The sequence below is a fragment of the Centrocercus urophasianus genome, unplaced genomic scaffold, assembly GCF_019232065.1.
Source record: "Centrocercus urophasianus isolate 14NV4802_14NV808 unplaced genomic scaffold, USGS_Curo_1.0 seq_2, whole genome shotgun sequence".
Classification (NCBI taxonomy): domain Eukaryota; kingdom Metazoa; phylum Chordata; class Aves; order Galliformes; family Phasianidae; genus Centrocercus; species Centrocercus urophasianus.
Window position 1 is genome coordinate 7,505,420 of NW_024884755.1, and position 22,419 is coordinate 7,527,838.

Here is a 22,419-nt window from a genome sequence, read left to right on the forward strand (position 1 = left end):
GCCCCGGCCCCGACAGGAGCCGCACGGCCGTTCCGTGGGACTCGCGCGTCCTCTGCTGGCGGCACGGGGTAAAGCAGCAGGCGCGAGGCATCCCCGGCAGCCCGCGTTGCGGAGCCCGGCTCCTCGCGTCTCCACGACGCGCCGAGCCCCGCCCCGCCGCCGTCGGTCGGACCGCGCCGGCGCATGCGCGGTGTGGCGGCTCCGTGACCGTTCCTCAGCCATGGCGGACGAGGAGCTGGCGGCGCTTCGGCAGCAGCGGCTGGCCGAGCTGCAGGCCAAGCACGGGGTAAGGCGCGGGGCCCCGCACGAGCGTTGGGAGGCGTCATCGCCTGTGTGCAGCGGGAGCCTTGGCGGCGCCCGGGGCGACCTGCGGGCGGGGCCGGGCTGGCGGAGCTGCGGTACGGAGGCGGCTCGGCCTGGTTGCTGCCGGGGCAGCGACGCTCGGGATGGAGCCCCGCAGCCGGTTTGGGTCGCGTTAATCTCTAGTAAAATATTTAACCTTCCTGTCCTCTCAGTGACGTTTTTGGATTATTACAGCTTTTTATTCTCGTCTCGTTCTTTAGGATACTTCTGCTGATGCGTCGCAACAGGAGGCAAAGCAGAGGTACCGATGGCAACTGCTGACTGTCACCAGAGTCTCGTCTTATCGTCTTCAACCCTCCTTTCTTTTTAATATTAAGTTTCTTAGCTGAGCTTCAGGTGTTGGAAGAAACCATCAGCAAAGACACTGAAACGTGAAAGATTTAAGTACAAGGGGAAAAAAAAAAACAACCAAAGCAATTCTGTACTTTCCAAAGTAGAAAATGGAAAAAAATAAGTAGAGACTTTTGAAGGAAGTTGGGGTGAGAGCTTAGGGCTTGTATTAACTGAAACACACAAACCAAAACTCCTAGGATACGAAGACTTACTGAAAACTGCTAAATACATAATGAAGTTTAGTTGTGTCCTGCACGTGTATGGACTTGGTGCCTGATCAAACACACACTGCTTTTGGAACTAAATGGAACTGATCACAGAATCGTGACAGCAGCTAGCGTGGTTTGGTTTTTCTGGCAAGATGTAATGAATAAATAAATGTAGTAAGGTCTCCTTACATCTCCTTACTACTCTAGATGTTGTCACCTAATGTAGTACTTTACTGCTGGTGTGTACAGCTGCCCAAGGCAGAAATGCGACAGAAGAAATCATACAGAAGTGTAGGGTTCTTTTCAGTTATACAAATGGAAACTCTTCTGTAAACTTTCTTGTTTTTATGCACATTGTTTCAGGTGTTTGAAATCTCCCTTTTAATGTATCTAATCTCCATTACAGGGAAGCGGAAATAAGAAATACAATTTTAGCTCAAGTTCTTGATCAAGCAGCTCGTGCCAGATGTAAGTATCCAAAAAGCTTTTAAATCAAGAATTCTCACCTCTCACATCGAGAACATACATGCCTGTATAGAGGCCACACTGAAAAAAACTGTTGAGGGAAAAACTAGTTGAGCTTTTCAACTGGTGATATGAGTGAGGGGAGTGGTCAACTGACATCTGAAAGACATTAATCCAGTTCTTCCATGAGTTAATAGTAAGAACTGTAGTGAGTCAATGTTAGTTAATCTAACAAAGAACAAATATTTAAAAGTAAGAAATGCAGCTTTTTCTTTCACCTTTGTCAAAATCCCTTCTTCAGTTTATTCCATCATCCTGGCACAAAGAGGACAGTTTCCTACTTTAGTATCTAAAAAGTGACTGAAGATATTCAGAGTGTGTTTAAAACAAACTGAACAGAGTCTTCTTTGTTGCAGTAAGCAATTTGGCACTTGTGAAACCAGACAAAGCAAAAGCAGTAGAGAATTATCTTATACAGATGGCAAGATTTGGACAGCTACCTGGAAAGGTGAGTTATGTCTTGCTTTTTTTTCCCCTATATTTTCTTGCATATATTCATTTTCAAACTTAACTCCCTCAAAAATATTTAATGTTGTTAATATTCACAGAATTAAATAACTGAAAAGGGCACTTAGTAACTTCTAAAACACTTCTAACTACTATGGTATAATTCACCAGTCAGACACCTTTCACAAAGGAAAATGTGTTTTGTTTGTTTGATACTAAGCTTCTACTTTCTAGGTATCAGAACAAGGTTTGATAGAAATACTTGAAAAAGTGAGTCAGCAAACAGAAAAGAAAACAACAGTAAAGGTAAGTTTTGTTTCCTAAATATAGTTTATTATTATTTTTATAATTGATTATATATGTATGTAATATAATATAGTTACAAGCTCAAGCAGGAAAGCTGCATGTAGTGCACTATTTCAGTTCAGCACAGAACTTTCCTTTGTATTTACCATCACTTCTCTCACCCACACTAATAAATAAGCATTGGGTTACATCCTTAGGAATAGTCTAATTTGCAGCTGTTATCACTGGGATAGCAGTGTTGTGTTGAGACAGACCTGTGCTTTTGCTCTCTCCCATTTTGCCAGGTGGGGACTGGAAGGTTGCGATGGGGTGAAACGTCTGCTTCCCAGTAATAGATTGTCAGATGGGTGGAGTTGGAAAGGCTTTTTCTGTGTTGGATTAACTGTGACCTTGTATTTCATTTTAGTTCAACAGAAGGAAAGTACTGGATTCAGATGAAGAGGATGATTATTAAATACTACTGTAAGCCTGCCAAATAAATGGTTGGACAAAGGCAACAGTTATCAGGCAGAATGCAAAGTCTGAAAATGTTTACGTTTCTTTACTTCTTTTTAAAATATATATAAATATGTATAAAGGCCAACAAATGAACTTGTCTTGTAAAACACACCTGAGAAGGGGATTTTATAACTTAAATTTTTGTAGTATAAGTGGCCTGAGCAGTGTGGAGCTCTCCACTGCTTGAGTAGCATGAAAATTGTTGCCCCTTACTCAGTGTGTAAGCTATGCTTTCAGCACCTGTACACCCTTAACCTGCTGCTATTGGAGATACGGTAACAGGAGAACTTCAGTGTAAAGCTGGGAACAGCCACTCCCTGCAGGAGTTTAAAGGACTTACCTCCACAGTCTAAGTCACAAAAGTGTTAGAAGCAAGGTTTCCTGAGCCCCTGAAGGAAAGCCTCTCAGCAGCTCACAGAGACTCTCAGCTGTTTACTCAAAATTTGTAAATTCAAATTAAAGCATCAAAGTAGCCATTATTTGTGTTTGGACTGGGGGCAGTCTCTATTATAAAGAAACTGTTACCATCATACAATTGAAGTGTTCTCCTACAAAACAATCAGGCTGTCTCAAAAAAAAAAGTTGAAATTAACTGTGTAATTGTAATCCAGCACTGTTCAGACATTTGGCATCGTACATTCTTAAAGCTACCTCCATTTTTATCAAATAGCTGGAGAGTTTCTTAAAAAAAACAATCAGTTTTCCTAAATTTCTGCAACTCCTGCATGCATAAAGTAAAACTTGTGCTGTACATTTATTCAAATACATTGTGCTGATAAACAGTCTACAACCACAAAGCCCTCTTCTGACATAATTTAACATAAACATGTATGATCCTAACTGCAGTGGTTTTTGGAACAGAATAAAACTGTTTAAAGTGAGCACTAGTAAGCGTGTTATTCCTGTGCAAAAAGCATGCCTTCAGCATGGCTTTCTATAGACCTGGGGAGAATTTCTAGGAGTACTCCCTTCAAATCTTATCCGAGTTTAGACTTCAATCATCATGTCTTAGAAAATTAGTATATTTCTTTAATGATAAGCTTGGTCAAGCACATCAGAGAAATCTTTCACTTACCTAAATCATTTGTTAGATGTTATTTGGAAGTGGTCAGGATTTAAGTGCTTTGATACATAAAAATCCAAAATGCCTGGAAGTAAGCTTTATCCTAGACTGAATGCTGAAGTAAAAGTGAAGCATGGTTTCGTCACTTAAGTAGGTTTGGGTTCAACAGGACAACTGTTCAGATAGAACAACAACAGAAAACTCAAGTTAATGAAGCTACTTTTGGTTTTGTGGGTTTTTTGGGGGGGAAATTTTATAATTCATTCAAGAGGAAAGCGTTTTCCAAAGGCAAGCACTAGTATAACACTTGGCCAGTTCCTGTAAAATGAAGAGTGCTTTTCCTGATCAGCCCATCTCCTCGTATTGGTATAACTGTAGTTGTGCTTCATGTTCTACACTTGTGCACAGTCTCAGTAGCACCTGGCACCACCCACAGACATAACAGCAGCAAATAGATATGCCAATATGTGGCACTTCAGGGCATCACTGTTCCTACATCTGTGCTTAGTGACTGCTTAATTGTGGACTATCTCTGCTGTGTATAGCTGCTTACAAAAAGCCAGTTTAAGATCATAGAATCATTTGAGTTGGAAGGGATCTTTAAAGGTCATCTAGTCCAGCTCCCCTGGTGACTAGAACTTCCAGCCTTGCTGAGGTAGTGCAGGACGTCTCTGTACAGCAGGGAGATGTCTACTTGTCCATCAAACAGAGTAAATTTTAAAAGTGAAATTAACCAAATAATTACATAGTCATTTGTATCAAGATGTTGCAGCTCTTTCACTGCTTGCATAGAATACAATGGAACAGTTTATGCTTCAAATAGAACAGTAGTGAACAATTTGTTTTCCATAACCCGTTGCAGTCAAAATTGGTTTTTCAGAGTTCACATCTGCTGATACTTATTTCAAAGGTATTTAATAAACTCACTCAGAACTTGTTTCCACAGCTACTCAACTCTAATATTCTGCACTTACACACTGTAGCATAGTAGCACCAGTATTAAAAAACTATGGAGCTGATTTTTCTCATTCAGACTGTCTAGAAATCTTATCATAATTTAGGTAAAACACATACTGTAATTAAGACATAAGCTAAATTCTCAGTATTTAGTTTGGAAATCAGATCTATGAAATTTTATTTCTATCTTTAACTTTCCAATGAATCTTTAGATATTTCAAGAACATGACAGGCAGGGATGAGCAACGTGCTCTAGGACAACTTTGCAGTGTTGCAGGAAGAAAAAAGACTAACTAGTTCATCTGTTCATCTCTCCACTTGCTCTTCTGGCTTGCTGTAGTTAAGATCAATCCCACCTTTTTATAAATGAAGAAGGAACTTAGAAGTGAAAATGTTCAGTTTCACAGATAATTCTGTATGTAACATTTATATGCCTGAAATCCCAAACCACACAACCTACTAATAGCAATCTGTGAATGCAGAGCAGAAAAGGGAAGAAACTCCTATTGAACATGACTGTAAATTCCAACAGATCCCCTCAATTTACACAGATACAAGGTGAACTCTTCAATGTCTACAAAAACAAGTAAATCCACAAAAAGACGCAATGCTTTAAATAAGCACTCAAAGAAAACAGCACTTTCAAGAATTACTTTACTAGCTTTTTCTTTCCATCTTTTGGCACAAATCCAAGGCACATTAGAAAAGTCAGATAAACTCATAAATTATTAGAAAAATAAACATAAGATCCTCAACTCCAAATGTCTAAATGTGCATTTGCAGCAAATTTTACCTCTTAGATTAAAAAGTTACTTGAAAAAATCACCAGCATGTCCTCCAGCTTTCTACTTTGCCAGGCAGTTTACTAATATTGCAATTAAAACAAACAGCATTATTCATACAAATAAAATGAAAGCTGGATGTGGTGAGCCAAGGATAAAAAAATACTGCACTTAGGAACCTGGCTTGTGCTATGTACATGTTTTGCTACTGTAATCAAAACAGTAGAAAACAAAATCCAAATCTAATCAACCATCTCAGTTACTTGTGAGCTTTTGATCTTCAGTCATCACCTCTGGGAATGATCTATTCCAACAAAAGCCAACTGATGTGAGGGGTACCTTTCAGAAATGGAAGTTCATGGAAGTTCACTTCTTTAAATAACAGTCTGGGTTCAGGCTCTCAAGCAGTGGTTTTGCCTGCAGATGTCGCCCAGGTTCAGAATCACGAATATTCGTGCATTTTTTGAATGGCTAGCTTTGGAGGAAGAAAAAAAACAAACCTTAAAACAATTTTGTGTGTCCTTACGCACTCTTGCTTCTGCGTATTTTTTAATCAGGCTGAACACTGAGTTTACACTTTAGCTTTGCAGAGGCTCTCTACTTCTCCCCACTGTCTTGGCTCCTAAAAAGAAATTGATGTTGTAGATACAGATACTAAGAAATTAGCAAAGATTAGTTCCCTTCATATTATTAGCATGTATATGTCTAACATGGTGTCACAGATGCACTACTGTTTTCTCAGCTACTGAAATACACAGAAAAATTTATGCTATAACAGTTTGTAATATTCGAATAAAAATAGACATTTCAATTACCTCTGTCAATAAATAGCTTGTTATCCAATATATCTTTATGTATATATAAATATATATATATTTGTATATATTTATCCATTGTAGTGGTAAAAACCAAAAACGCGAAAATTATTCAAAGACTTTAAAAACAAAGTGGATGGCTGAAAAAATACAATACAGGGTTTGGTCTGGTTTACTGTTATATATGATTTTTTAGTAAGTGCTACGTAGAACATGAAGGTAACTTTACTGCCTACATACGTCAGTACTTCCCTGTTTGTTAAGATCAGCAACGCTCTGGCTCTGTAGTTACCTCCAAGACAGATTCAGTCTTCAAAAGTTCTAGGAACATTCTGTTTCTGCTGAAGAGTTATCCCTGTATTCTCTTCTGAAGGCATAGCTTGCAAGCGTCACCGAGTTCTTTGATATGCAGCAAAGGGATACTGAAATCCACACCACCTGGTTCCAAAGCTTTTGACATCACATCTGTGCTTCTTCATCAATGTTTGGAAAGCAAGTCATCACAGCAGTCTCTCGATTGTGAAATACTTGGACTTCCAGGGCTGGATAAACTATTACCACTGACACTCTCTGCTGAAAGCGGAACATTAACAGTGTGTCTCCGGTGCATTAATTTACTCCTACAAGGAGTTTCTATCATGTCATCATGTTTCATAAATTCGCCACTGCATTCTGCGTCAGTAATCTTAGCTTTGTTCTGGTCCAGTGTTTCAACAGATTTTAACTTGGTTTTATCAAAGCTTTTTATAGCTAACTGTGGGGAAGGAAAGATGGCATGTCAAAAGCATTGTCTGGTTTCTTCACCACAAACATGGATAATTAAAATAGTTTTGTGAATATAATTATCATATTAATGTCATGATATTGACACTGAGAACACAGTCGAGAATTAGGAATAGTGCACTTTGTAGGACATTTATCATCTTCAGTCTGAATATGTGAAAACAAGAAAAGGCCAACTTGCCACAGCAACTTATCAGTACCAGAACTGAAAAGACAATCAAGGCATTCTAAAACTTATTTTCCAATATGATCTTATCTCTTACAAACATATTTTGTAGTACAGGTCTTAAGTTATTGCAGCAGTTGTTTCTCATACCACTAAGAAATGTGCTGGCAGTTACAGAGACAGGCTCAACTAGACACTGCAGAATTAGGTCCAAAAGCCAAACTGCTACCAGATCTGTCAGGGGAGAGAGACCCCGTGCTCCTTCTTCAAGACTCTTGTTCAGTCACTCCAAGTACTCCTACCTTCCATTTCTATATCTGCCCAACTTTTCTTTTACAAAAAAGGTGGCTCTCCTTGATCACTGGCCACTTTGCCGATTTAAATATAAAAATTAGAAATAAATATTAAAAAAAAAAAAAAAAAAAAAAAAAGGCCAAGCATACTAATGACAGATTTTCTGAGAAAATAATTAAGGGTAGAAAACAATTATAATACCCTTCTGCTGAAATAATGGCCAAAAATTGAAAAAGTTTCAGAAAGTGACTATGACCTGTAAATTTACAGAGCCATGACAGTCAAACATGGTGAATGTGCTATATATCATTGTCACATATTTTCTGTCAGTTGATGTATTTGCATGACATGCTCTCCTTGGTGATTTACAACTATAAAATCCAAATCCCGCATTTAATTAATGGAATATTATCATTAATGCTAGAAAGAATTAATAAAATATTACACTTCTGTGGCATTGATTTGGCATTCTCAATTCGCAAATAATAAATCTAACGAGATCCATGAACTGGAAGAGCATTTCATTTTATAGATGAAGATGAGAGGCAGAGACCACATTTCAGAGACTACATCAATCTAATAATAGACAGCTACTGAACTAACCTGGTAGAAAACTGCTTTCTTTTGAACAGGTTTGTTTTTCTCCTGACTTAGTATGCCAGAAAGGCTCAGCGAGATTTCCAGTAAGAGTCACAGACAGTGCAAAGAAGGAAGAGGGAGTGCATGCTCTGGGGGTAGGGCAGCATCCAGCAGCTATACTGACTGAGGGTGCCACAGTATGCCCTACCACTGATGAACTGACCACACCATACAGCTGTGATACAGCTGACAACGCAACATCCATTTTGCTATCTCCCTTGCAAAAAGTCTCCACCCAGAAGCAGATTTATCAATTTACTGACAAGTTTCTCTCCTGTGAATAGCGCCTCTGCTTGGCAACATCTGTTCCCACAATATATACTTTTTCAAGCATATCCTAGATTTTGCTGGACAAGCAACAGAAAGACAAAAAAATTAAGCCTGCAAGAAGAGGTTTAAGAAATTTAAAAGGAAGTATGAGACATTTAAGAGATGGATAGTAGATAGTACAATTAAGTATGGACAAGGATGGAACATTAGCAATTTAGCAAGCACATCAGAACCTTGGGAATTCGTTGACCACCACTGGTAAAGAGATTTCTCTGTTACACATATCTGTGTTAATATTATATTAGATATATATTATACAAGTAATGTGTTTCCTCTTACCTGGTGCAAGAACTGATAGTCAAAATTGGGGACGCTTTTATCTCTTGTTATTGTTCTCCGTAAATGTTTTGCTCTAAAATACAGTTTAAAGAAATTAAATTTGACGCTTTCATTTAGTCTTTTCACAAGTCTTGATGAAAAACCCTCTAGGTGGCACTATCTCAGCACACAAAGGCAACTATCTGACAGTCACTTTTTCCACAAAAAGACAGCCTACTACTATCTCTTATATTTTAGAATCATAGAATCCTTCGAGTTGGAAGGGACCGCTGAGGCCATCTGGTCCAACTCCCCTGCAGCAAACAGGGACACCACAGCTTGCCCAGGGCTTCATCCAGCCTTCCCTTGAAGGTCTGCAGGGATTGGGCATCATTTTATCACACAATGTAAACTGAAATTTGGAAGATAACAGCCAAAACCCAATGTCTGACTGAAGTATTAAGATATTTTTAAAACAGCTTGGCTCAGAAATTGCTGATTTATGGCATAGCAAGTACCAGTGCAAAAACTGTTGTAAATATATTTGCCAGTACTACCTTCAGAAACCAGCTTTTCCCCTTTCTGCTTCACATCACATCACTGGCATTCACCACCACCAAGTACATCTGTCTGGTGATATTAATGTTTATGCCTCTGTGGATTAACATCTACTGTTGTATCTATCTACTTAGTCATATCTCATGTGCAACAATGCTTGGCCCACTTTTGGGCGTTATTAAACAGTTACATGCTTTGTTTGCTTATGGGAAACAACAAATGTACTTCCACGAAAGCATCTATGCTTACTTGTTAAATCTGTTAATTGATTGGACGAGTTGATGTCTGTTCATGGGATCATCAGCTTTCTCACATGGCTCATTCACTAGGGTTTAAAAGAATAGGCAGCTGTAAGTACAACTTAGTCACAATGAAGAATTAAAAAAAAAGTTCTGAATGAAAAGTCATATTTGCTGACAGGCGAAAAAGCTTTGCAGTAATAACTTGAATCAGTCACCATTTCTCTTTGGAAATTTTAAACCATTTTAAGTTGCAGGAGTAAGCACTGTTAATCAGATTAGCACGACTGGCCAAGATTCTGGAGAGACCATTTAATTCTGGACTTTGAGGCTCATCATTCCAATTTTTACAAATGTGTGTAACTAATGCTTTTCCACCTCTTCATTAATACTTCTTAGTTATGTCTTTTGCTGGTCTTTTAAAAGCTATTCCCATGATATTTGAAATGATTGCATCAGTCTCTGGCAACAGCATATGGTGATAAATTTTATTTTAACAAAATATTTACATTCTTTCCTGAGGAAGCAGATGAGGTACTTCGAAAAGTCTAACTAAAACTCATGGATGCTGAAATGGGCACTTCTGCTTCTCCTTTTCCCTCTGTCCTGGCCATGCAGCTTCAACTGTCTTCTTTCCACAACTGGGGTGGCAGCAGGCCCTTTGCTATGCGGAGTTGTGCAGCTCAGCACAAAACTTGTTACTTGTTATACCCTATCTCCTCTGTTGGAGAACTGTATCAGCTGGGAAATCATCTGAAAAACTTCTGAGCCAGCATAAGGAAGCAGTGGATAAGGACAACAGAAGCAGAGGGAAGGAGTGATGAAGTGATGATGGGCCAGGAGTAACACCATTTCTTTTAAGTGGCAATAAGCTACATCAGCTCAGCTGTACCATCAAACAACACCATGTGTCTCAATATATTGGTTTAGACTGTACTAAATACTCCCACTTACAGAAAAGCATTCTTTTGCAAATCTTGCTTGCTGGCCTAGAAAATTATTTCTGTAGCTTTGATTTCTGTCCCATAATCTCAGAGACAGAATACACTGAAGTATCTGTCTTAGGGCAATGTGGATGACAACCAGAGGTGATTTAATCCCTTCTTCTTTGCACTGAAATGGACGAAGTATTGCATGGTTAATTATATAATCTCAAATGTGCTTTTTTTTTTTTTAGCATGAAATGATTTAGTATGTAAAATTCCCTGCTATGCACCAAAGAAGTGAAAACTGAGTTTGTGAAAGATGTCATATATGTAATTAAAAGTCTGCTGAATTTAGTTATATTATTCTCAGTGTTTCCTGTAAAAAATATTTTTATTTTTATATTTATTTATAATATTTATTTTTATTGTAAAAAAAACAGTTGGCTATTCTTTAATTATATGTAGATCATATTGTCTCAGATTAATTCCTAAATCTCTTTTTATTCATAACAGTGGATAAAGGACATGTACCTTTTCTTCTTATCTTGATAGCAGCATGCTGCTCACATTCCTTTTCTTCCTCTGCTGATGCAGGTACACAGCTTGCTGCTGTTTCCAGCAACTTAATGATATTTGAATTCTTAATTTCAGAAGTTTCCGTTTTCATCAGTGTTGAAATAAAAACAAGGAAATAAAAGTACAATTTCAGAATTACAGTTCATGCAGGTGTGTCAGCTGCTGAAATGAATGTACATAAGAATACCTCTTTATAAATAAAGACTTCATATCAGCTTGACTCTGGACAAAGCCTGTGTTCCACAGGGTGCAATGTAACAAAATGCTTTTGCAGTCTTTGTCTACTATTTCAAATTATACCATTGATGGGTAAGTTCATTTATAATTAAATTGATAATATGTATACTGAAACTGATACAGTACAGAATTTTGTGGCTGCTATTCTACACGTCAGAAGCTATTTAAGTACAATAAGGTAGGAATCATTTAGAGAATAATTCCGTATAACCTAGTATTAATAAAATGAAAGTTGATGACGACAAGATAAAAGATATCAAAAAGCATGAAGGGCAAAACATGGTGGCAAAACAAGACTGCTAGCAGGGTAACTGATTAGAACAGGGTGTTTGTTCTCCTACAGCCTGCATTTCTTCTGCTCTTTCTGCCACTATTCACATTTTCATACATGTATGTGCTTTCACTCTTCCTAGGCTCATCTTTTTTGTCTAGGATTTTTATTTTAAAAGCACTGCAGCTTTCACATATCACAAGTCATGGCACAATAAACAGGCATCTTAGTCTTACATCGCATGTAACTTTTGAGTACAGACGTCTGGGCAATGAAGGGCCAAAAATGCTGCTGTGACAAGCAGTTACATTTGCTCTACATTACACCTATGGAACTTTAGAAAATCGAATGCTGGAAGCAAACTTTCTGCACTCACCGGCTCAGCACAGTCTGCAGGGGTACAGTTCCTTTCATTCTGTATATGTGTCATCGCACCATTCTGAAGCAACAAGTCTACCAGGGCTTCATTCTTCCCTATCACAGCCTCATGCAGTGCTGTATTTCCTTTGGCATTAGAAAGGTTAACAGAAGCTCCATGCTGGACAGCAAAATAAAATCAGAGATAATAAAAAGCAGCCTAAAATTGAGACAGCACGTTATTATTGTGCTTCTCTCCCCTTTCATTTTCTATGTATCAACGAGAACAAAGCAACAACAGCCTTGTAGCTGTATACAAAACCAAAAAGCATATGCTAGCAATCACCAGTTCAACAATAAGCCACCTGGTCACATTATTATTTCCTACTCTCTCATAGCCACAATTTCATAGAGAAACTCATTTCATTTTTTGTGTGTATCTTCTAGATAGGCCAAGTCTAAAGGAGACTTAAACTAAACAACAACACACAAAATGCTAAAAAAAGAAAAAAAAATTTGATACAATCACAAGCAAGAAAATCTGCCATGTGCCACAGAGAAGTTCCTTAAAAGCAGTTAGCTATACAATCGCAAAGTAACATTTATCTCATCAAAATCTGTGAAAAGAGGAAGAGGAAAAAAAACTTTTTTTCTGAGTAATTTTAATGGAGAAAAGCTTAAATAGTAATACTAATCTGAGTCCTAACCAAGCACCAGTAATATATAAAAGTGGTATTTTGAAGACTGTTTTCAGTGATCTTACCTGTAACAACAAGGCAGTAGTCTCATAGTGACCATTCAAGCATGCATAAATTAAAGGAGTATTTCCATATGCATCCTTTTTATTTTGTTTAGCATTATAATTCATTAGACATTCTACCACCTGTTGAAAGAAATAACTTTTCAATTTAAGATACTACCTAACCGCAATCATGCACATTTCTTTACATGCAAAAATCTGTAAATAGAGAATGAAAAAGGGATGCAAGGAAGCAAGAAGATTGAAGAAAACAAGTCTCAGTTTTGCCAAACAAATGACAATGCAAAGCACTAATTCTTATCATACTAGTTTCCATAATTTAGGCCACACAAACCAACTAACCATCACCTCAGCCTTAAGCATCATTAAATTAATTTTAACTGTTAACTGGTTTATCTTGTTGCTAATTTCACAGAAGAGTTTTTTGCTGGTGGCTCTGTGTTAAATAGCTTGCAATTAGAGGCGCCATTACCTGGGAGTGACCTTTCTGGCAGGCTAAATGAAGAGGCACTGCATGTTCTGCATTCTTGGCACTGATACTGGCTCCATGTTTCAACAAGAGAGAGACAAGGTCAGAGTGTCCATGCAGTGCAGCCATATGCAATGGTGTAAAACCATCTTGATTTGATACATTTACACCAAGGCCATTAGCAGGGACCCTTGCAAATTTCTGTTGAGGAGTTCACAAAACAAAATAATTAATTCTGTTACTTTCCATCGACCAAAATGCAATCAAATACTTACTAAGTAAAACACCAAGCAGCTGGACAGACATTACAAGAACTTCAACTACAGAACCTCACTGAAGACTTTACAGCTGGTGAATCAGAGCACCTTCGCAGTATTTTTCAAGTTTTTTTCTCTTTTTCTTTCAGTATGATAGCTCCCTATATAGAAATTCCTGGCAAAGTGTTCATGTTATTAAAAAGGGACAAAAGGTGTGTAGGTTGAGATGGAAGTAAGGCCCAGTGCTTTTTATATAGCTGTTAGGATGCTGTTAACATACAGACACTGGGTGTTAATACTTTATGAGCTACATTTCACAAATACTCATGGCCTGCAGACACTACGTACCTATTTTACTGCACTAGATAATACTTCTAGGTAATACATATAATAACTAATTTTTTTTTTTTTTTTTTCCATGTGCAGGTATCATTGTTCCAGAGCACAGACTCCATGGGGAGTCAAGAAAACTACCTCAAAAGTGGCTTACACAGCAGTATTTGTTTTTACTCCTCTCACAAACTGCATGGGTGCTTAATGTTCACAGTGGTAGATCTTTCATCCTGCCTGTCCTCAGTGTTCTTTAAAAGGTATGCTTAACTAGATCAGTTAACAAATCACTTCTGCTTTTCATTAGGTAAGTAAATGCCAAAGCCAGTGCCATTCCTTCCCCAACATCAGTAGAACTTCACATTCTCCAGGTGTGGCATCTTTAACATATGGTCTCCATATTCAGAAGTGCAAGGAAACAACTTATCAAAGAACAAACCACAAACCCTACACAAAATAAGTGTAAGGTAGCAGTGAGGAATTTAGAAAAACATAAGCCATCTCACATCTTTGTTCTTTATGGATACTTTTACTTCAAAATAGCCAATGCAGTGAAAATTTATAAATTGGTTTATTCTCTAATGATTTATCCAACGATGTACATCTTAAAAAGTAGCAGTTCTTCTTGAAGGGCAAGTAATTGGCATTCTATTTCCAAGCAGCCTGAATCATTTCCTTACTTTTTTTTTAAAAAAAGTGTATTTTAAAACCTCTGTACTCCATGATAAATAAGTCTTTGTACAATTTACTATCATCAGATGAGTTCTGTTGTGGTCTGTACATATTTCATTGCATTTTGGACACAGATACAGAGGTGTTGGTCTATATGAATGCTATTTCCCTTGAGCTAGAAGCTGAATTACATGAACACAAATTATTCTATTTACAGAACGAATATTCCAACCTTTTGTGCTGGCCCACATTTCGAGCACTGGCATAATGGATGGCAGAATTCTGGTTTCAATGTACTGACTGCATCATCTTCATCTTCTAAGTCTTCTTCTGTCCATTCCAAGAGATAACGTACCTGGTAGAAAAAGCAAGTCCTCCTTTATAGATCCACATCCTAACAAATCTGCATATCTGCATTTATACAAGTACGATTTCACAAACACATACTTGTGAATATCACAGGAAGACTACATAGCTACCTCCTGCCATCACTTCCCCTGAGGCAAATTAAAACATCAAATGTTACTGTTGACAAAGCAGCTAGAAAATTCACCAGGTATAGCAGTGAAGTAAATTATAAATGACTTCCTGCTAATCAAGACTTCAACATTCACCTCCGCTCAAACCTTCCAAATCCCTTTAGCTCAGATGATGATTAGATCAAGATTTGTGCCAGCTTGTGTCAACGTGAATTTTGTTTCATCTTTTCCTTTAACAAGCATAAGAAGTGACAAGGATAACAACATTTAATCAATATCCAAGCTTTGCAGGTGCACTGATTTTTCCTAGGTCTGTTACTTCCCAGAAGCTTGACAGTTTTACTTCCCCTCAGTGTATAATGCCTACTTTTTAAGAGAGAGCTTTTCAATGAAACTAGTCTTAGGATTCAGACCGTTCCTGAAGGCTTCGCATGCAGTGACACTTACTGCAAGTTAATTTTAAACTAAATTCTATGCAATAAAGCCATTGAAGAAATACATTTTTACACTGGAATCCATTCATCCAGTGTAAACTAAAGATATCTTAGAATAAGTGAAGGCTCCATTATTGCAGTAAATGACCATATAGAAAGTATAGCTTGTATACCTCCTTGCAAAAAGCTGCTACATAAATGAAACATATTAATCCTTTCTAGACAGATCTTCTACACTGTCCTCAAATACTTTTTTCTCACTGAAGACACAAAGGATTTACCGAAGTGAGCTGAATGTCATTTTCAGAATGCAGAACTGTCATTGGGTCAGTTAATTAAAATAACATTTTACACTGATTAACATAATTATCTCTAATTTAAAATATAATTGCTTTTGAAGTTTGCAGGTGCTATGATAATGACAAAAGTTGCGTTTTTTTGGCTTCCTGAAGAATCAGAGCATAATTATTATTTTTGTTACATCTTCCAGTTCCATGGCACTTTGTTTAATGCCTCCTCTTGCAAAGCTGAACTGGCTGTCAGAGGAGAAATCTACAACACTAATGACCCTTCTGATGCTTTCGTTCCTATGGAGACAGAACTCAGGCTGTCAGAACAAGATAAGAATTTTCAAATGACCCTTTTTTGAATAGATACTCAAGCTGTAGATGATATGCTGATATGCATGCATGCCATCCAGTTGAACAGTTCTCTTTCTAACAAAAAATTTTACATAAACTTGAATAATGTGGAAATAAGGCCATAAAAAATAAGGTGACTCTGTCATCTGAATGCATAAGTTAGATTTCTAAATGCTTCTCACTGACGAGATCTCTTGATCATTGCTAGATATTTATTTTCTAGCAGATTATAACAATATATTTAATTTTCCTTAAGTATTTTATGATAGTTTAGATTTTGACAAAATCTGTGAAGAGTTAATTGTAATACAGTCTTGTTCACTATTTGCTAAGGCCATAGAAAATATCACTGCCGGGTATATTGCTGCTTCTTGAAAGGCCTTAAGGGCTGACTTGGAAATAATTGCTAAGATTAAGCTATGCCATAAACTAGAACAATGACATTTACATTTCTTCCCCATGATCCTTTCCTCTATCTCCAGATAAATAAATTCCTTCTTATCATCAAACTGGGACAAAATACATGAGAGAATCAGTATTAACACTGTATATATTTTGCACTGCGCTTTATCGCTTTATTACGACTGCGTGATTAGGATGTGAAACTCCCAAAATACATATCACCGAAATGATTGTTTCAGAATATGCCTCCTGAAGAGAAATCCTGCATTCTCACATAGGTTCATGCTTTTGTCCCGTGAAGTACAAAACAAATCAGAAACATCCAGCCTTATGTATGTTTTGAAAATATAAAACTTGTAAAAGTTTTCTAAGCAACGCCTTCAAGTTTTCAATGGAATGTCATTGGAAACATCTTATTTTTCAAACTTCTGGTCATAAATGGCCACAGCAACTCAAAAGAACATCAAAACAACAAGTATCCCAAGCTACAGGACACCAGCCCTGAATCTGATACTATTATAAACATCAACTCATCTACTGAAGAGAGATCTAGACTATAGAAAAGTTGTACGCTGCTAAGGTAACTCCTATTCTGTAGTGACTGCTGTCACAAAAGGTTTCGTTAAGCATAAACTATAAATAAAAGTGTATCACAACAACCAAATAAGGGCCCACTTTTCACTTACACTGCTTTACACTGCAAAACAAAGAGCAGACAACATTCAAACCATTAGATAATGCAGAAATGCAGGCATGTAGCCATACCTGGTTAGGCATGCATTTTTAAATAGCAGTATTTCATAAGGGACAAAATTATTTAAAGTGGCCAAAATAGAAAATAAAAGAGGATTCTAAAATATACAGAAATACAAGATGCTATTCATGTAATGCCCCCAGAAGATTACCAAAGTCAGTATGTGCAAAAATCACACTATGAACCTAGGGAGCAGCAAGAGCAAGAAAAACCATAAAAATTAAACACAAATAGCAACCTTGTATATCAGGAATATTGGGATAAATAAAGACGATTCCACTAATACTAAGCAAGCAGCAAAATTCCCTTCCAACTCCTTGGATTTTACTTGTTATCTGTTCTACCTCTTCCAGCACACTGGAGTGTAAAGCTCTGTTATGTACGCCATAGCCTGAGTACAGGGGGTTAATGGGATAACAGTGGTTTCCTGTGCACACGGATTCATTTTTCAAGGTCAATTTCAGCTCTTGGAAATCATGAAAATTTCTTGTTCTTTTCAAAAACTGCTACCAACAGAATTCTGATGAAGATGACCCAGTAATAGCTCTATCAGGTGTGACAACTTTTTTTCCAAAATCATAATAGTGCCCCAATAAATATCATTAATGTAATATAAACCTGCAATTAAAAGGAGTATATTTAATTAAACCAACAGCTCCCATTTAGGTGACACTATGTTATACTAACCAAATTCATTTCTTCACTGAACGGTCATGAAAATGTCAAAATAATAGCCCTCAAAGCACTGTAGGTAAAATGATTTGAGAACATCAAGTGAAAATTCTTGGTAGAAAACAAGCTCTACATGATTGTTTCTGAAGGAAGATACTAAGTGAAGCATTCTTACCTTATTATTTACAAATAACTTCCTCAATTTGAATGAGGTAAATTGGAATTCAGTAACATTCAACAGCCATTTTAGGACTCACCATTTCCAGATCTCCATCAGCAACTGCTCTTAGGAGTTTTTCCACCTATGTATGAAGAAAATTCATTTGCTTTGTTAGTATTCAGCTGCGCATGGAAAATCCTGTCTCTCTTACCAACCCCTAAGCTAATGTAGATGGGTTAGTGCTGGCCATTTTATATTTGCTAATGAAGTTTTAAACAAAAAAACACCTTCCTTTAAATACAAATAAATACAAAAGCTGTGAATTCACAATCATTTGGAGATCAATTAAAGATAAATAGTAGTTACCTAAATAGAACACAAGTTGTCCACATATAGGGAAAGCCATATAAGCTGCTACACATTACTGCACTGCTTCAGCAGCAGTTGACAATACATTACTGTTGTGAATTTAAAACTAAAGAAAACCTTATGCAAGTGAAACTCCTGCCCTGATGACAACTACTGCTGTCTGGGCTCTTGTCAACTTCAGCAAATTATTCCAGCACTGTGCCAACATCACCAAAGACACTGCTGTACGAACAAAGTTGTTTCAGTTGAGTTCAATCTCAAGTTGAATATATCATGGAGTAACAGCTAGACCTGCATTGCTAGACCTGCATTTCAATCTTTATCTAAATATGATAAAGACTGCTCATTACAGCTGCATCTCCACACATTTATAACAAATGCTCAGCATGCTGTACAAAAGGGTATAACTGATAGCAATAAAATACTTTTACTTCTCACTGTTCCAGAAAGCACGTTATCAGGAAAACTCCTTTTAGAAAGCATATATGACAGTATCACTCAAGAGAGGCACTATTATTCGTGCAACAGAAATAAACTGACACTCCTTGAAAGTGCACAGCTTTACTTATGTTACTAATGGCAATTAACACACCAGTAACATCGAGCTTATGTTTCATCACTACAGTACTTTAAGTAGTCTTCACTTTTCTGAAAGGGTGGGGAAAAAAGGAATTGTTGACCTATTCTAAGTTGACTACTATTAGATCTAGTTGATCTACTACATTCTGGGAAACAGAAATATTTATCAGAAAGCTGTTAGCAAGATAGAAAGTTTTTAATTTTTAAAAGGCATGAACGTACATAAAATGTTTCTGATTAACTCTTCATTTTGTGCATGAACTATCAGCCCCTTTCCATAGCATTTCTGGAAGGAGTTTTATTATTGTTTTATGCCAGGTTACAAATACAAGTAAAGTTAAGAATCTTTAAATTATGTTACATTTGGATAAACAGAATGGTAATGTCAGCCAAGACAGTGCTAACGGTGGATGCGGAGCGGTGAAAGACTGCAAGAGCAGCAAGTGACTTTTAAGGATACTTCAGAATTCTCTGCAGCTATGTAAAGTAGGAAGGGAATCTCAGATGGAAGACAAGCAGGTTGTGAGTGCAATATTTGCTACAGCAAACATGGAAGAATGAAACTAAAAGGAAGTCATATTTCACTGGTCTGATCTCCTTCAGGGTTTTATCAGAACAGGACAAATCTTGTACAGACAAAAGAGGCTAAATAAAATCTCTCCACCCCTTTTTATTTCCTTTTAGGAAAGCTACTAAATTCTGTTCTTCCACATTACTACAGTTCTAGTATAAGGTGAAGTTCCTTGAAGTCATGCACTAGGCCCTCAAGGCAGCATTCTTTTTACCCAACTTACAATGTCTAAAAGCCATCTGTATAAATCTAAACTCCCTCCCTGGTACCTGCAAAATAGAATGCAGACAAAAAACACCTGAGTACAGCTGAGCTCAAATTAAGCATCTAAGATGTCTAACTAAGATGTCTAACTAACAGGAGAAAAACAGGCGACTAAACTTAAGACAATTGTCTTTCAGACATGTGAAGGCAGGTAAGCTGTATCCTCTGCATATGCACATCTAAAATGGACCAAATATATTAAGAAGATCTGTACCATCCTTAAATTTCCCTAGCACAGTTCCCTAATCATACAGAATAATGTCATCACAGAAGCTCTTAATGATTTTCAGGGATCAGTCTTATCACATATAAGATACCTAACAGGAATAGCAAGTTACCCACAAGCTCTGATAATTCCTTTCCAAAAACAACTTCCTTAGAGTTCTAAAAACTGCCCCAGGCCTTAACAGTGAAGAAATACATAAATCTATTACGCAGCTTATGGATTATTCATTAAGAGTACTCGGGCTAAAATGTTTGCTTCATGCATTCCTCCATCTTCCCAGCTTGCTTTCTCATTCCTCTGTGGAAGGTAAGTACTCTCCTTTAAATGTAAAAATGAAAGAAACAAAGCCACTTGATGAAGTCTACTGTAACTTATTCACATACTCAGCTTTTCTGCTGCTGAATAGAAATTGTACTAAGAATTATCAGTTCCAACAAATGACATTCCAAATTTACATATCTAGCTCTTTTTCTTTTCTAAGTTGTAAATGAGATGCTCAAGGCTATATGCCATAACCAGCAGTAATAAAGACCCCACTGCATTCCCTTAATCCATGATCTAAGCCTTGAAGTCTGAAAAACTGATCTTATCAGTTTCCCATTACTTCCGGTGGCATTCCCTTTATGAGGAACTCTCAGGATTAGGCCCTTGTCTCTTTGCTTAGTAAGAATAACAGCAGTGAGCCCATTTGAAACCTGGCAAACAGAACTGACCTAAAGCTGGATTACAGGAAGAGGTCATTAACCCCAAGAATATAAGGTGTAAGCTGCTTGTAATCTTTTCCCCTGGTTTGAACTACAGTCTTAGCTCTCATGAGCGATAAATTTGTTCCCTCAAGGAAAAGCAAATCCTCAATCTATCAGGTAAAGTTTTACATACATTAGAGCTCATTTACAGAGCCTGTGTGCACAGAGAAGTACACTCTGACATCTAGGCTCTCACAGGCTAAATAGATACCAAAGTGTGAATTAATATTGTCCTTTTGGCAAACTTAGATGTAAAGTTTCCTGACGATTTTTAGAATGCAGGAAGGTTTGGAAAGAGGAGAACATTATAGCAGAAGGAATGCAAAGAATTAAAATGCAGAAATGATATGGACGGAAACAAAGACACTGTGGAGATCAAATTGGAAAAAATGGAACAGGAAGATAACGAAATACAAACAGAAGTATCAGAAGGAGTGATTACATGACAGCCTTGGGAGGGCATAAATCAAAAGTATGGATTTAAGGTCCCAAATGAAGCAAAAAAAAAAAAAGAAAAGAAAAAGGATATTTTGAAGAAGCAGTTTAAAACAGTCCTACACAATATTGCTCTTCCTAGGTTCACTCACGTTGCTTTTACCTCAGTCTTACCTCTTTATAACTGTTCTTCACTTCATCTTGCCTTACATCAATTGATGCTGATGACAAACTAGAGACAGATGATCCTCTGCTGAAAGTTTCTGTTGAGTGCTGAGGAGACCTAAGTGGTGACTTCAAGTTGGGAAAAAGAAAAACAAACAAACAACAAAAAAAAACAGAAAAACTTGCATCAGATTAAGCAGGTTAAATGTAAGAAAAAAAAAAACAATCTTTAGTGATTTCCATTGGTTGTTACCTCAGAAGCACTCTGTCCCCGCTCAAAGGTTAGATAGTTTAATTCCATCAGTGACAAAATCTGCATAAAAATATTAAAGAAAACCAACGTAACTCCACCAACCAAAACATAAATTAGCTGACAACGTAATATTAGTAACAGATCACAATTGAGCAGATTAAAAGTACCAGTTTACAAATTTATGTTCTGTACTACTGAGAGATTGCATTCATACTACTAGATTTAAAACACAACCATTTTACCTCAAAAGCAAACATACGTTTTAACTTAAATAGTATTAAAGTACAAAATCTTCTTAACAGGTAAGCAGCCACATTTCTGTGGAACTACACTGAAGAGAAATGAGGCTGGAAGATAAACAACAGTACCTTGGAATTTAATGCACACTGCAGCGAAGTCTCTTTCATCCGGTTTTGAGTATTTGGATTTGCCCCATTTTGCAAAAGCACTTCTATGATCCCTTGATAACCCCAACGAGCAGCTATATGGAGAGGAGTATCTCCCTTTTCATTTCCAATATCTAGTCTACAGGAATGCACATCATAGTAGACTAATGCTTTAACGCACTGGAAAGAAAAGGAAAGCCATTAATAAATTATTGTATAGTCTCCAATTCATATAACGTGCAATCCTAAATGGCTTGTTTTCATTCCTATATATTCCTATATATATTTATTCCCATTCCACATAACCCATTGCCTAAAAGACAGGCTCTTATACTTGAGTGTTATTTGATTTTAACTCTTTGTTTAATAACTAAATTAGCACAATATTATATTTAATGTGAATGTATAATTAAAATTGTTATGAAGTACTGAATAAAGTCTTAATTTACAGCATTAAACAGTT

General features: G+C 37.1%; 2 protein-coding genes across 11 annotated transcripts in view; one reads left to right on the forward strand and one right to left on the reverse strand.

Annotated features, from left to right (window-relative positions):
- The first annotated feature begins 200 nt into the window (after nucleotides 1-200).
- On the forward strand, nucleotides 201-22,414 carry PDCD5 (programmed cell death 5). Of its 3 annotated transcripts, none has more exons than XM_042821787.1 (7): nucleotides 201-286; nucleotides 564-604; nucleotides 1,312-1,373; nucleotides 1,787-1,878; nucleotides 2,112-2,183; nucleotides 13,845-14,008; nucleotides 21,873-22,414. In XM_042821787.1, the coding sequence occupies exons 1-7, from the start codon at nucleotides 221-223 to the stop codon at nucleotides 21,874-21,876; spliced, it is 501 nt and encodes a 166-aa protein (XP_042677721.1). In that variant the 5' UTR covers nucleotides 201-220; the 3' UTR covers nucleotides 21,877-22,414. The 3 variants fall into 3 exon arrangements, with proteins under 3 accessions (XP_042677721.1, XP_042677720.1, XP_042677722.1); XM_042821786.1 differs by lacking the exon at nucleotides 21,873-22,414 and adding an exon at nucleotides 15,824-18,594; XM_042821788.1 differs by lacking the exons at nucleotides 13,845-14,008; nucleotides 21,873-22,414 and adding an exon at nucleotides 2,590-3,562.
- ANKRD27 (ankyrin repeat domain 27) overlaps nucleotides 2,229-22,419 on the reverse strand; it is a 45,224-nt gene continuing 25,033 nt past the window's right edge. For 5 of the 8 annotated variants that reach the window (XM_042821781.1, XM_042821783.1, XM_042821785.1 and 2 more), the window contains exons 18-29: nucleotides 21,939-22,136; nucleotides 21,571-21,630; nucleotides 21,327-21,446; nucleotides 18,060-18,104; nucleotides 14,653-14,775; nucleotides 13,165-13,362; nucleotides 12,696-12,815; nucleotides 11,952-12,113; nucleotides 11,023-11,131; nucleotides 9,576-9,651; nucleotides 8,790-8,862; nucleotides 5,342-7,052 (exon numbers count right to left, since the gene is read on the reverse strand). In XM_042821781.1, coding sequence (XP_042677715.1) covers nucleotides 6,777-7,052; nucleotides 8,790-8,862; nucleotides 9,576-9,651; nucleotides 11,023-11,131; nucleotides 11,952-12,113; nucleotides 12,696-12,815; nucleotides 13,165-13,362; nucleotides 14,653-14,775; nucleotides 18,060-18,104; nucleotides 21,327-21,446; nucleotides 21,571-21,630; nucleotides 21,939-22,136 — 1,560 coding nt within the window. In that variant the 3' untranslated portion in view covers nucleotides 5,342-6,776. Of the gene's footprint in view, nucleotides 3,919-5,341; nucleotides 7,053-8,789; nucleotides 8,863-9,575; nucleotides 9,652-11,022; nucleotides 11,132-11,951; nucleotides 12,114-12,695; nucleotides 12,816-13,164; nucleotides 13,363-14,652; nucleotides 14,776-18,059; nucleotides 18,105-21,326; nucleotides 21,447-21,570; nucleotides 21,631-21,938; nucleotides 22,137-22,419 lie in introns of those variants that run through there. The other 3 variants (XR_006169359.1, XR_006169361.1, XR_006169360.1) reach the window with 3 other exon arrangements.

Coding starts and splice junctions, on each gene's coding strand:
- PDCD5 (XM_042821786.1), top strand. CDS start 221: ATGGCGGACGAGGAGCTGGCGGCGCTTCGGCAGCAGCGGCTGGCCGAG. Junction 287..563: donor AGCTGCAGGCCAAGCACGGG/GTAAGGCGCGGG, acceptor CTCGTTCTTTAG/GATACTTCTGCTGATGCGTC. Junction 605..1,311: donor CAACAGGAGGCAAAGCAGAG/GTACCGATGGCA, acceptor TCTCCATTACAG/GGAAGCGGAAATAAGAAATA.